Below are 13,267 nucleotides of genomic sequence, written 5' to 3' on the forward strand. Positions count from 1 at the left end.
CTAGACTTTCCTTTTGTCAGTGATGGTATATCACCACTGGAAGAAAATTCACAATACTACAGCACACTTTCTATCAATGGAAATTTTTATCAGAAATAAGGTATGCTTTCTAATAAGATACTGAAGTTTCAACAAGATGCTCATGGATTAGTCCTTGAACTAAACTAGACAAGATGACAAGGACACCCTTTAGCTTGACAGTCTCTAGAAAGCTGCTGAACAGCAGAATAACTACTAAGGCCCACCAGGGTAACACCTTCGCAGAAACAACGCTCTCCTTCGCACTCACCCAAATGCTGCAGATATTGCACTGTCCTCTCATGGCCCTTCAAAGGCGAGTTGGCTTTCTTTGACTGATCCACCAGTACCTGTAATGCTTTCAGAACAACAAAAAGGTTAATCCCTTTGTGATCGTAAGTATCATCCCAATCAAACCACACAAGTGCACTTGCCTGTTCTGCTACCGCAGACAAAAGTTTTGTTTGAAACAGATCGAATGGGTAACAGAAATGAGACCAATTTAATCACAAGACAGACCCAGAAACAAAGCCTCTTCAGAATATTGCCTGATCACTAAAAACAAGCTAAAATTCAATACTAAGGACACGTGCTCTTATCCCTTCTCCTCTCCACCTCATACCTACCTTTCTCATGCAGACCTTTCTTCTCATACAGTATGATCAGCTCACTGTATTTGTGTGCCTTCTTTAGCACATGCTCACTCTCCTCAATGTGGCAGTGATTGTTCTCCAGACGTAGCAATGGTGCCACCAGTGCTACATTTGTCTGCAAGCAAAAAGGGAGCACTTAAACATACTTCTGATGTGCACCTTCTAAGCCTATAGTACAATAGAGAAGGGGAAAAAAAATAGCCTCATAGCCTAAGAAATGACAGGCTAACATCTTAGAACAAGGCTACGTTCACTTCATAATTTGTTGGGACAGAAAGAAAACAATATATCAGAGGTCTTCCCCTTCAAGAACAGAGGTCAACTTTGAAAAACATAGTTAACAGCAAAGATTGTACTCTCCTGCATTTAACAGCTCAAGGCACCATGAAGAAGCATTCATTAGAACTGCAAAATACACAGCCACGGCCTTTCAACAAGAGGCAGCAACCAGAAATGGATACATCCACTTTATTTCGTGGAACTACTTCCTAATCAGGGAGCAAACTAGCTAACGCCAATGTTTCACAGATCGTTTTTAGACCACAGACAGGCATCTGAGAATTTCTCAAGCAGCTCCTTATTCTCCTTAAACATTTCAGCCCGAAACTCTAACAGAGCTTGTATGGTAAAGGAAAGTCCTCAACTCACATGAAGGTAACACTTCAACAGGGTGGTGTCAATGATTTGCAGTAGCTTCTTTTTGGATTTGATCGTGGGTGTTCCTTCCATGAGGGGTGAGGTGCTGGACTGATGGTCAGAATCATTTAGCTTCTTCACCAGCTGACTTCTTTTCTGCAGGGCATCAAATGAAAATTTCATAGGAAAAGGACATGAATTTCTCCATCCTACCCCAGCAAATGTAATGCACCAAGTAAAAAGACTAAATCACACCAATTTAATAACTTGATTTAATCTATTTTCTCCTAAAGAATTGTTACTGTTACTAACTATTCTACACATCACCTTTCCAACTATATTGAAGCACATACAATTGTTTCACAAATTCGTAGTTTTGCAAGATATCCAGTCTCGAGAAAAGAGACAGAAGGAAACTCTGTTAACCTGAACAGAGAAGTCAGAAGAATTTTAAAATATTTGGAAAACTATTTAGATTTTGAACTACTAGGCACAAAATTTACTCTCCTTCAGACACAAGCTTCCTTTTAGTCTAGTAAGAATGGCAACAGAACAACTCAGATTCCAGTTACAATAAAGAGGACAGGAAGTTACAGAACCCACTACCTCCTCTTCCACCTTTTAATGCATAGTTTTGACCTGTCTCCCAGACAGAGTCACCTCCTCGACAGTCACCAATTAAAACCAAAAGATCACCAGCTTCAGTTCTCTTCAGAAGGCTACTAGAAATAAAAACTGGACTCATATTCAGATCCAGTCCATAAATAAGTTTTGTCCAGTCCACACAAAAGTCACATGTGATACCTCCCACGTATCTGTGGAGCACCTCATGTCTCCCAGTCACCCTGCTTTCTTAGGAGCTGCTGGCACAGCTTCCAACCATGAAGACAGCCCATTAAGGTTGGCATGACAGAGCTGGAGTAGGCGTGCTGCTCCCTGCACATCAGTTAATCAACAAGGTATGCTAAAACTGAATTAACCTGCTCTAAAAACAGATATAGGAACACTCACTTGAGTTAGGTAGTCTATCAGAGCTAAATGTGCCTTCTCCAGCTCTGCCCCAGAGAGCCCTGGCAGGGGGTTGGGATACTGTAGCTGCTTCCTGTAATCAGTGGGCAGGAGGTCAGGATACAGACCCATCACATGAGTGGGATCTAAGCAAAAAATAACTAGTATTAGTAACCATCCATAACATTATTTTTGCAAACTCTTAAATGCACGTAATCTTTGAGTAAACTTAGCTAACAGAGCTGTCTGTAGTTAACTCATACATCCACAAGTTTATTACAGAGAAGAAGTTAAAAAAGGTAAAAGCAGCAAGCAAGACTGTTTCAAAGTCCAAATACAAATTCCAATCTGTGTGCTTGGAACACCTGGATGACAAGTCATTATTACAATCCTCTTACTGCTGCTCTTGTAGAATCCCAGCAAAAACAACTCTGACAGTAGGACAGGATTTCTAGAAACAAGTAATGTTTTATGAGAAGATTTTCTGTGCTTTTGAAACATGAACTCAATAGCACCATCTGTAACTAATGAGTACCGGTTCTCCTGGCATTCAAGCAAATTTAAAATTACTGCCTTCTAATTAAAGTTCAAAGAATTTTGAATTCTTAGTCCTTTTATTTCACTGTAGTTTCCCAAAGTAAATACGATGTTAAGTGTCATCAAGACAAGTAAAAGTTCCAGGTTTAAATGTACCTGAGATGTGCTGTCACCAATAAAGGAATCTCAACACAATTTTACACTACAGTCCAGTCTTCAGGTGTTCTTCTAATAATCCTAGTACAAGCCAGAGGAATAGCACCAGAGACTATTTTGACTTCCAAAAGCATGGAAAAGTTTCCTGGCTTCAACAGCTTGGTCCATTAAACAGGAACAGGGTTAAGAGTCCTAGGTTTGGTCTGAATCGAAGGATTTCGCAAATCTACAGATGTTCCTTATTTTTCATTCCAAGCTACAAGTAGACTTTTGACAGCTGCCAAACCCCTCAACTTCGAGGAGCTTTGTACCTGCTATACACATCTACAATACAAATACATTGTGTGCAAAAGGTAAATCTATGATTTAACTCACTAACTGAAGTTAATTAAGTACTCTAACCAGTTTCACAAAAACAGAAAAGGTAAATAACTGCTGAGGCTATTTGCCATTCACAGGTGACTGGTCTGCAAAAGGAACCACTGTTTTAAATCAAAAAAAACCCAGAGAAACAAAAAAGTCCAGACAATGGTCTGAGTTTCATTTCATTCCTCCTAACCTATGTATCTCAATGCCAACCCAAGTATTTACCTGTACCAAGCTTGGCAAAAACTTGCATGGATTCATCAAAGCGCTTCTGGCAGAAGAGATTGAAGGCAAAGAGGTTCTTTATGTGATGAATTTGTTGCCGCTTCTCACTATCTGAATCATCTTTCATTTCCTGCAAACACATAATTAATGAATGCTAAAAACTCTTGGGCCTTGTAAATGAGAAGGAAACACTCTACAGAAATAACAGGAGTATCCTCCTTTGGAGAGAGTAACAAGTAAAAAGATAGTCTTCCAAAGTGAACACCTCTGAAGGTGACTCACAGATGCTGTGCATCTTGTACTACTGCCATAACCTGGAATTTTTGAAAGCTGCCTCTTGTTAACTATATAATTGCTCTACCACAGCAACTATCTCTTCACTCATTTGCCTTTTCCAAAGTTCTTTTTTTCAAGGGAGCAATACAAAATACTATTAACTCGTTTCAATGTAGTTCCATGGAAGTTTCAGGAAACCAGAAAAACAGCTAAGAGCAATATAACCAAACATATTGCTTCAGCATCTCTAAGAAATTCAGGGGTAATGTGGAGGACCATTACCAAAAAAAAAACCATGAAAAACCAAACCAGCTAGTGGTCATTTGACAAAACAAAAACAGACAACTCTCAAGCAAACATGATTGCAAGCAGTCTAAAGACTCTGAAGTCTCCAAGAACGTAACCAATTAAACAGGTCGGAGAGAGAATCTTCCACATACAAGATATCTCAAAATCTAAACCCCAATAGATGAGTATGGAGAAATGGAGCACAAACCTAAAACTTGTCAAAAAAGGCCCGAGTTTACCAGTTAGTGCAAAGTAGACAGCAGGTTAAACAGTCAAGCAGAAGTCAAACGCCCTTTTGTGCATTTTTGCGTAAGTACACGTGCTGCAAACCCAAAGATTTTCGAGTACTTACTGCCAACTGCAGAGCCAACTCAAACTGCTTGTCCTGCAGAAGCTGCTGGATCTGTGTGGCTATGGACACAGGAATGAGCCGCCAAACAAAGTGATTACTTGCCACATATATAATATTTGTGCTGTAAACAAGACAAAAAGTTCCAGCAGTGACAAAGAAGAAATACCCTACCTGAAAAAACAACCACCACCACCAATCCCAATTAATACACTCATGGATCAGTCAGATATGATGGCAACCTGAGTAATAGTGCAAAGCAAAAAGAATAATTTATGTCCGGGGATAAGAAGCTCCCAAAGACATTCAACTCTATGATTTACTCTTCTAGGCGTGGCCTCCATCCATCTGTTCATTAAAAAAAAACAAAATAAAAAAAAAAATAATCAACAGGCTGCTTCAATGCTACTTCTTAAGCCAAGGGAGTTGGAAAAGCTCTTCCTCTCCCAGTTCTTCCAGAGTGCTACCATACACCCAGGCAGCCCAACGAAAGTAACAACCAGTTATACTCGATACCCTCCAGAGGTGATGAAGCGTGGTCTCTGCAGCTCGATGCTCTGTACCAGCAGCCGGGGCTCAAAAGTGCGGATCTCCACGTATCGTGGCAGAACAGCAATGATGTAGGGAGGCTGGTGTTCTATTAGTGAAACACATGAGGAATGTAAGTTGATTGCTCTCAAGTGCTCCTTGAAACAAGGCAAGACTTAAAGTAAGGTTTCTCTTCAATTTTTTTCTCTTCCCCTTTAAATGTGTCCCTTGCTTATTTATTAAAAACAGAACTTAATGCCCAACACTGACAACAACTTTCAAACAGACTGCTACTAGGCTTTTTGTTTATCTTTCAACATAAGGAATTTCTGCAGCACTCAGGTGCCCAGAAGAACTAGAATGTTTTAACACACTATCTTCCATTTCAAATCTCATTCCTTTATAAAGATATGCAACTCGTCCATTTTCCAAGCAGGAGACGGCTTCAAGCAAGGAAGAAAAAAAAAAAAAACAAACACATAAAACCTGCCACTGAGTATAACTTGAAATACTTCAGAAATTGCCACACTCCAAATCCAGCTAGATTCTAAATACCAGGAATGTAACGATTTTGTCTTATGTAAAAGAGTAAAGAAGCAAATTTTTAAAAATTCTCACCCATGGCTATAGGAATATCTGTCCAATTCAAGGCACATTTCTGAGTACAGACCCCTTCTTCATTAAGCACGACTGTCAGATCATCCTGGCCAACTGCAACTTTTCCATCTGCTACAGGAGCTACCAATGGTTCTAGCTGCTTTCCTGTGGGGAACAGCTCCTTGATGGATCCTTTTCCATCCACCTAGGATAACAAAGAAGAAAACAATCTGATTCTCAGTATAACCTTTATTCCAAAGCTGTCTATGACCAAGCCAAAAACACACATACGTGTGTGTGTCATACCTCATCTTCACCTTATTTTCCTATTATATAGGTGGAAGACTGTTGTAAAGGCAGAAAAGAGAATTGAATATAGCTGTCAAATTTCAGAGACTTTCACAGATTTACGTTAAGTGGAAACTGCAATGCTGAATTAAAAATACTAAGTTTAAACACTTTAAAACTGAAACAACTACAGCTGAGCAAGAGAATAGACAAAAGAAAAATAGTTAAGCTCCACTGTCAGATAAGAAGATATTCTTTGCCTCTTCTCCCTTTAGGATCTATCACCTTTCTTAATACGCTTAATAAAGAAAAATAAAGCAAACAAAAAAAACCACAACACCCTGAGCTTACACAGACTGCTGCCAAACCAAAATATGTATTTTCTGATGCCTTTTTTGCAAGAGCTTCAAACAATGTTTTCAACAGTAATAAACAATAGATCACTACCTGACAAAAAATTAGCTTAAAAGGACAGACTTAGACTGCCCTTTCCAAAACCACATGTAGCAAGAGTACCAGGTACTGTTTTTAATAAATGTCTGTTAGCTAAACCCCTGAGCAGAGGAGCAGCCTCCAAATCTTCTTAAACATTGTATTCCGAAACCCTAGCCTTACCCGGATCAGGTAGTAGTCCCTCTTGAAGCCTACACAGATGGAATTTTCACACCAGGCCATAGACTTGGGTACATCAGGTACACTGAAGTCCCCCTGAGAAGGCAGAAGAGGAGGAAAAAAAAAAAGGAGAAAAGCAAAAGTCAAATCTGGCAACATGGTGTGTAACACACAGCACAGCTGTTGCCTCTGTATTCCCCACCACAACTTCTGCTGGTCAAGGAACAGTATTCGACTAAAAGGCTAGGTCTGTGCATAGTGGGAAGCTGTGCTCCAAGTCAGTCTAGTTAATCTCACAGAAAAGCAGCATAGCTGAAAAAAATCTCTATTTCCACTGATTATTTTTTTTTATTACTCTGGTGTTCCTAAGTGCAGTTCTCTACACCTGTTGTCAGTAACTACCTTCTGACTTAATGACACACACAGAAAACTTGGAGTAGAAGTGGACCCACTCCCATAGTATTACTGTTAGGTATACACTTACGGAGGCTGCACGCTAACACATTCCACGGACTTACAAGTGTACTACAATCAGAATGTTACAACATAGAATACAGCCTTTGATTTAATTTATGAAACTCATAAACTGTGATTTCAACCATGTATTTTCACTTTTATTTGCTGGTTTATTGTTAAAGCACTGCAGAACCAGCTGGAGTCAACGCTCTGAAAATGAGCAGTGCCTCTGAATAACAGGGACTGCAAAGCAGAGTCAAGAGCAGCTGCACTCCCTTTTGCAGCATGCTACACTACAGACGGGACACAACTCACCTGCAGTTCATGGAACTCTCGGTCCTTCCAAAAATAAAGTTGTAGTTTCTTCCGCACCGCCACGCACATTCTCAGCACCTCTTCCCCTGTATCTGACTGCTGTGAAAACAAACAGGCCTAACTCATAGGTGCTTAAACTAAGAGACAAGTAAGATAATAGAAGGCCAAAAGAATCCTCAGCCTTGAGGCAAAGCCGTCAGCTGAAGAGCAGCTTTAATGATCTGTGCCAGAGGGCAATCCCTAAACAAGGAAGCACAGAGAGAAAGGGGGCAGGGTAATTAGAAATTAACTTTGGCAGGGATTGTGACACCAAGGAAATAAATTAGAGCACCAAAAGACATACAGCACATAAACAGAAAATAAGCAGAGAGTAACGAGCTCAGGCCTGAGCAGTATAGGAAAGGGGAGGAAATGCAATAATGCAAAGAATGTGTTATATTGACAGATAAAAACATTAATATTCTAATATTGTAGTCTACTGGACAAGTTTCCTGACAAGAAATACCAGCAAAGCTAAGTGCTGGTACAACAAGGCGCAAGTACTTTGGAATGACCAAACTTAGAGGTGCTTTGAAAGACATCACTAGTTTTAATACTCAGAAAATCCTAAGTACTTATTAGAAAATATTTAACACTAAGTTCCCATGGGCCAAAGAAACAGGAGGTGGTGGATGTGCCATCCCTGGAAGCATTCAAAAGACATGTACATGTGACGTTTGAGGACATGGTTTAGTGGTCACGGTAGTGTTGGGTTGAGGGTCAGACTAGATGACTTCAGAGGTCTTTTCCCACCTTAATGATTCTATGAAGCCATGTCTTCTGGTTACAAATAAGATTTCCGAATGACATGGGTAGGCTGAAAAACCCACTTGGATAGAAATCAATCACTTAATAACTGCCGCACAGGAACTGAGAATTGCTATTCCTTACAGAACCATTTTATGGCCTGAATCTATCACAACTGCCCTGTGACTCCTTGGGCCAGTAAAGTTCAAAAGAAACAAAATCATAACAAAATGAGAACCTCTATGAACGAGTATAGCGGCAATCAAAGGGAAGCGAATGGCTTTTATATTGAATAGGATCTTTCAAAAAAGAAGACAAAGTTAATACGGGATAAAAATGCCTTGAAGTTTTATATCAGGATGTTAATGGCAACAATCACAACAGACACAGGAAGATGATTTATGAAGCACAGGAAGACAATTAAGGTGGCTACATTAAAGACTGTTGCGTTAAGTAAAGCTTCAACATCCAGTAGGTACTAATTTTAAAAAGCACTAGTAGTACCCAAGCAACCTGAATATAGCACTGAATTAACAAACATAATCCATATGGTAACATTAAAAAAGTTATCCTTGTTGCAAAGAGTAAGGACATCTGTGCTGCTGTGTTCCTCTTACCTGAAGATCACAAGTAAAGAGAGATGCACCTTTTGCCTTGGAAACTGTGGTGATTTGTTGAAATGTCAACAGGTCATGGACGTAAATGTTATTTTCTGTTTTAAACAAAATTCCAATTATTATTCAATATGTAATACATAGAAAGATCATCATTAATTCAAGTAAGTTATCACATTTAATGTTTAGGTAAAAAGAATAACTTGTGAAACTAAGTGCTGCAAGAAAGGAAAAGGAAGGTTTTCCCAGAAGCTGAAAAGTGCTAAGGCACATACAAGTACAAGACAACAAATGCAGAAAAGATTAACACCAGTGTTGGTAATATTACATGAAGGAACCAAGAAGAGGTGTTAACCAAGCAGAGGAAGTGAGAGTGGAAGGGGCAGCAAGCACGCCAAAGCAGAGCGAGTTCATAATGGGAGACTATCTGAACAAAGACCATTTTGAACTGGCTCCCAAACTTAGTGGAAAGTGAACAGCTGCAAATCGAGAGTACTGCGGTCAAGCTTTTGTACGCACGAGGACGCAGGCAGCAGAAATCTACACATGCTGGAGTTGGAAGAGCTGGGACTTGATCATTGAGAAGAAGCAGTAACATAAGCAAAAAAAAAAAAGGCATAGAAAGATCCTAAGGTTAAACAAACACAGTCAGAGACAAGCAAACTTAGATCTTCCACAAGATGGTAAAAGATCACCATCTGTATATAGACTGAATTTGGTGTAACACACCAACAGAAAGTTTCACGTACCAAACAAGTTTGGACGGGAGTTTTAGCCCCTATGATACGGTGCACACACATACACATGCATGTATTTATATACACATGCCAATACAAACTAAATACATGTATATACAGACACACTTCAGTGCACGTATGCATTTCTTCCTTTTTAATCACAAAACTTAGCATTAATACTTAGTTCTCCAAGCTGGCTTACAACAAGCAAAGCTGCTTCTCAATCTATGCTGCATAACGCTTCCTCTGCAAAGTGAAAAAGCCTAAATCCTACAAGATGATTTTTCAACCACCAGGCTCCTATGGTGGTCTGGGGAAAGGGTGCCATGTTCAGCTAAGTGACTGCATCTAGAAGATGCATCAGTAGATATTAAAACATTTTCTTCACTTACCTAATAGACTGACCAGAATTTTAAACTGAGAAACAACATGAATCTGAAAGAAAGAATTCCATTAGTGACTCCATTCACAAACTAAACCTCTGAACAAGGCTTGATTATAGATAGTCTAAGAAAATACATCTTAGTTTCTCTCAGAATAATGGAAACAGCAAGGCAGCTCTCCATTCACAATATTCCTCCAGCTATTGCTACCTCTTCTACTTACACTTGAGGTTTTGCAAGCTAGCATATAGAGCTTGCTGGTAAAAATATGCTGTAAGCGGTACATTGCTAGTACATAAGTACTTCTAAAGGATATGCAGAGCGTTGCTGAAAGAGGCTGTATAACCTTTGAGGTGCTTTCCTATGTATCAATATAATCAATGAGTTAAAGTTCTCCAAAAAAAAAATCAAAACGTAACAAAAACAGTAGTAAGGCTGGCAGTAGATAATCAGCTACTTTAGTTCTAAATTCCAAGTAAGAGGAATTACATTCACATTCCTACAGAGTCAAATTATATATTACAGTCTGCTGGTGTATTACCATCACTTTCACAAATATTCTCAGTCAGAGCAGCTGAAAATTTACTGCGAGAAACAGCAATCCCATAAAAGCCAAACATAAAACCTGTAAGTTGCAATTCTTTGTTTTCTGCTTTAGCAACCAAACCAAACTTAACCCTATTAAGGGAAAACTGAGCAAACACACCAGGCTGTGCTGCCTCTGGGAGAACCTATAGTTTGGGGAAAACTTTGTTAAGCTTAGCAGAGACTCCAGAAGTACATCTGAGATTTCATCTCTTGGCTGAAAACACTAGAAAACTGTCCCCGTATCAAGCTGACGGTATTTCCTACCTGTTGAATCTTTTTTGAGAAGTTCTTGTTGGATTTCTCCAAGGTCACTTCAAACCTATTGCAACCTACCAGAAAGATTTGAGAGAATATGTAAACTGAAATTACCCTTGAACTTTTAACTGAACATATCTTACTCTAAATAGATCACAAAGAATTATGAAAGCAAACTTGGCCATTTAACACTAGAAGAATGACTCTTCTAACATATATGTGCCATTTTTTACTCAACGGCTAAATGCATCAGAAGGTCTTCTACATAGTCAGGTGAAAACGTAAATTATGCCTCTTTGTACCCATCCGAGGGCCTCATCAACAGTTACGTTTTTGCCTTACTGTAATTTTAGAATGCAAGAATTACATTTAAGTAGTTTGAAACCCAGAGATACCCATAAAGACTTTATCAACACCAGTCAAATATCAGCAATTTAAATTGCTAGGGAGCACATCACTGCAAAGCAGACAAGAAATAAACACTACACCACAAGGGTTTAAAAGGAGTTTTAGGGATAAAAGACTTACAGACACTTTCTGATGACATAACCTCTCCTGGCATTGATGCAAAAAAGGGGGAGAAATTTACCATGTGAGATAAGACACTAGTAACTCAAGACTAGCATGTTCTAAGTGGAACAGATGGCCTACACATTCCAGAAAAAGCAAGCTAATTTCAGTCCCTAGCATCCAAGTATCCCTAAGTGAACATCCTTCCAAGAGCTGATGAACTTGGAAACAGATGTTTCTTTATTTTCTTTCCTGTCCCACACTACAAGACATTACTGTGATTAATAACATCACTTTCTACATAACAACAGATACAGCAAAATACAAATCTGTTCAGTGAAAATCGATTTTAACTGAGCTGAAAATGGAACAGCTTTATTTGTGGCATCTTTAGAATCGACAGTGAACACTTATGACTGTCAGAGAGGCACGGGTAAGAGTAGATAACATGACAGAACTAGTTCAGAGGGACCCCTCTTCCCCACCCCTTGATGCTCATGGACCCACTGAATAAAGATACTTTTTCACTAATCCAGTCCTTTCTTAATAAAAGACAACCATCAAATCTCTAACAACTAGCACACAGAACTGCTTTTGAGCATGTTCATATTCTGTATTCACAAAAAATCAGAGTAACTTGCTATAAATTTAAACACATGGAGACCCAATATAAAGTATACTTTAAAACAACAAAAAAAAGGCTGATACAACTTGCTATCTTTCTGGCACATCTGATAAATACTACGTACACTTTCACCAAACATCCCACACAAGTATTAATTAAACTCTACATAGGAAAAAAAAAATCAGCACTTAAACACACTTCTGTGAACATCACTACAATCCCCAGAAGCACAGGAAATAAAAATACTATTATTGACTTTTTGTGCCATTCTTAAAATCAACTCACCTATGTCTTTCTTTATCCTGTAGAGCAGCAGATGCCCTTGTTTGGTACCAACAAGGAGCCATTCCTCTACAAAAACAGGGAAGAAATCTAATTAGCTCCAGCAAAGACTGCCCTTTCCCAGCCAGGTTACATTTAAAAGAACACTTGGAAACTTGTTTCAAACGCCAAAGAGGACATTCTGTGGTGACTACACACATGTCGCCTATCATCTCTCTGGCAGAAGTGCTCAGAAGTACATTTCATTCTCAGAACAGGATGGCCAAAGATCAAACAGTAAAACAGAGAGCACAGCCTAGACGTCACATCCCACTCGTTCATACAAAGATAAAGGCAGCAAACCATTTCAGCTTTTGCAGTGTCAAAACAGGCATTAAACCATTCTTCAGACATTAGTAAATCCCAGAGAGGAACAATGCTACATAGTCAAGAAGAAAAACAAGGAGTTTTGTGTGGGCTTGTTTGGTGTGTCTTTTTTTAATAGTCAGGTTTTTTGTCAGAATTTTCTGAAAGGGTCAGCTATGCCTAGAAGGTCAGTGGCAGCTTTGTTTAAGCGGCATGTGACAAACAACAGTCACTCAAAATTTGTAAGAGAAACTTTTTATACACAATCCATGTGGCAAAGTTGCAGGCTCTTCCTGTTTAAAACATTTATAGCATACAAAGGTACAGAAGTTTTACTGAGTCACAAAATACCATGGAAATTCTTCCTCCTTGCTGAAGATAATATGGAAAAGAAGTCTACACATATATATCTTTCTACATCTAGTACTTCCCCATTCCCAAATACACTGGTATTTTAATAAAATCATGTTTTCTGCAAGACTTTTCTTCCACTATTTGGTAGAAAAGTTGTAGAGACAGAATTACATCTCTTTCTACATAATCATACTGCAGGTTTAGGTTTTTTCCTACTTCAGCAAAATAAATGCTTTCAAAGACATAAAAGCCTCAACCCAGGAATAAGTTATATTCACATCTTCTCTACTACATAACTCTAGCATAAAGAACCCACTATTCTCGTTATAATTTTGCTCTTAAAACAGATTAAAGGAGTCACAATACCACAGCGTCTGGAGTTTTTTGGTTTCGTTAATCAATTCTGTGCTACAGCAGCAAGCCTGACGGAAACTGCTGAAGCAGTCTGAAAAGCCTTATCAAACCTTAGCACTACAACAG

The 13,267-nt window shown here is 38.9% G+C and overlaps 1 protein-coding gene across 1 annotated transcript in view; it reads right to left on the bottom strand.

The window, feature by feature from the left end:
* The window catches only part of VPS39 (vacuolar protein sorting 39 homolog (S. cerevisiae)), a gene marked incomplete at its 5' end in the record, with an annotated part of 21,546 nt that extends 9,389 nt beyond the window's left edge, over positions 1-12,157 (bottom strand). The window contains 14 exons of the mRNA XM_009874286.1: positions 290-376; positions 645-786; positions 1,320-1,463; positions 2,319-2,461; positions 3,600-3,729; positions 4,516-4,636; positions 5,029-5,149; positions 5,659-5,842; positions 6,541-6,633; positions 7,309-7,407; positions 8,712-8,806; positions 9,838-9,880; positions 10,681-10,745; positions 12,092-12,157. Of these exons, the coding sequence (XP_009872588.1) occupies positions 290-376; positions 645-786; positions 1,320-1,463; positions 2,319-2,461; positions 3,600-3,729; positions 4,516-4,636; positions 5,029-5,149; positions 5,659-5,842; positions 6,541-6,633; positions 7,309-7,407; positions 8,712-8,806; positions 9,838-9,880; positions 10,681-10,745; positions 12,092-12,157 (1,533 nt within the window). The remainder of the gene's footprint in view (positions 1-289; positions 377-644; positions 787-1,319; positions 1,464-2,318; positions 2,462-3,599; positions 3,730-4,515; positions 4,637-5,028; positions 5,150-5,658; positions 5,843-6,540; positions 6,634-7,308; positions 7,408-8,711; positions 8,807-9,837; positions 9,881-10,680; positions 10,746-12,091) is intronic.
* Positions 12,158-13,267: the final 1,110 nt, after the last annotated feature.

This window comes from Apaloderma vittatum, unplaced genomic scaffold (assembly GCF_000703405.1).
Source record: "Apaloderma vittatum isolate BGI_N311 unplaced genomic scaffold, ASM70340v1 scaffold8298, whole genome shotgun sequence".
NCBI lineage: Eukaryota > Metazoa > Chordata > Aves > Trogoniformes > Trogonidae > Apaloderma > Apaloderma vittatum.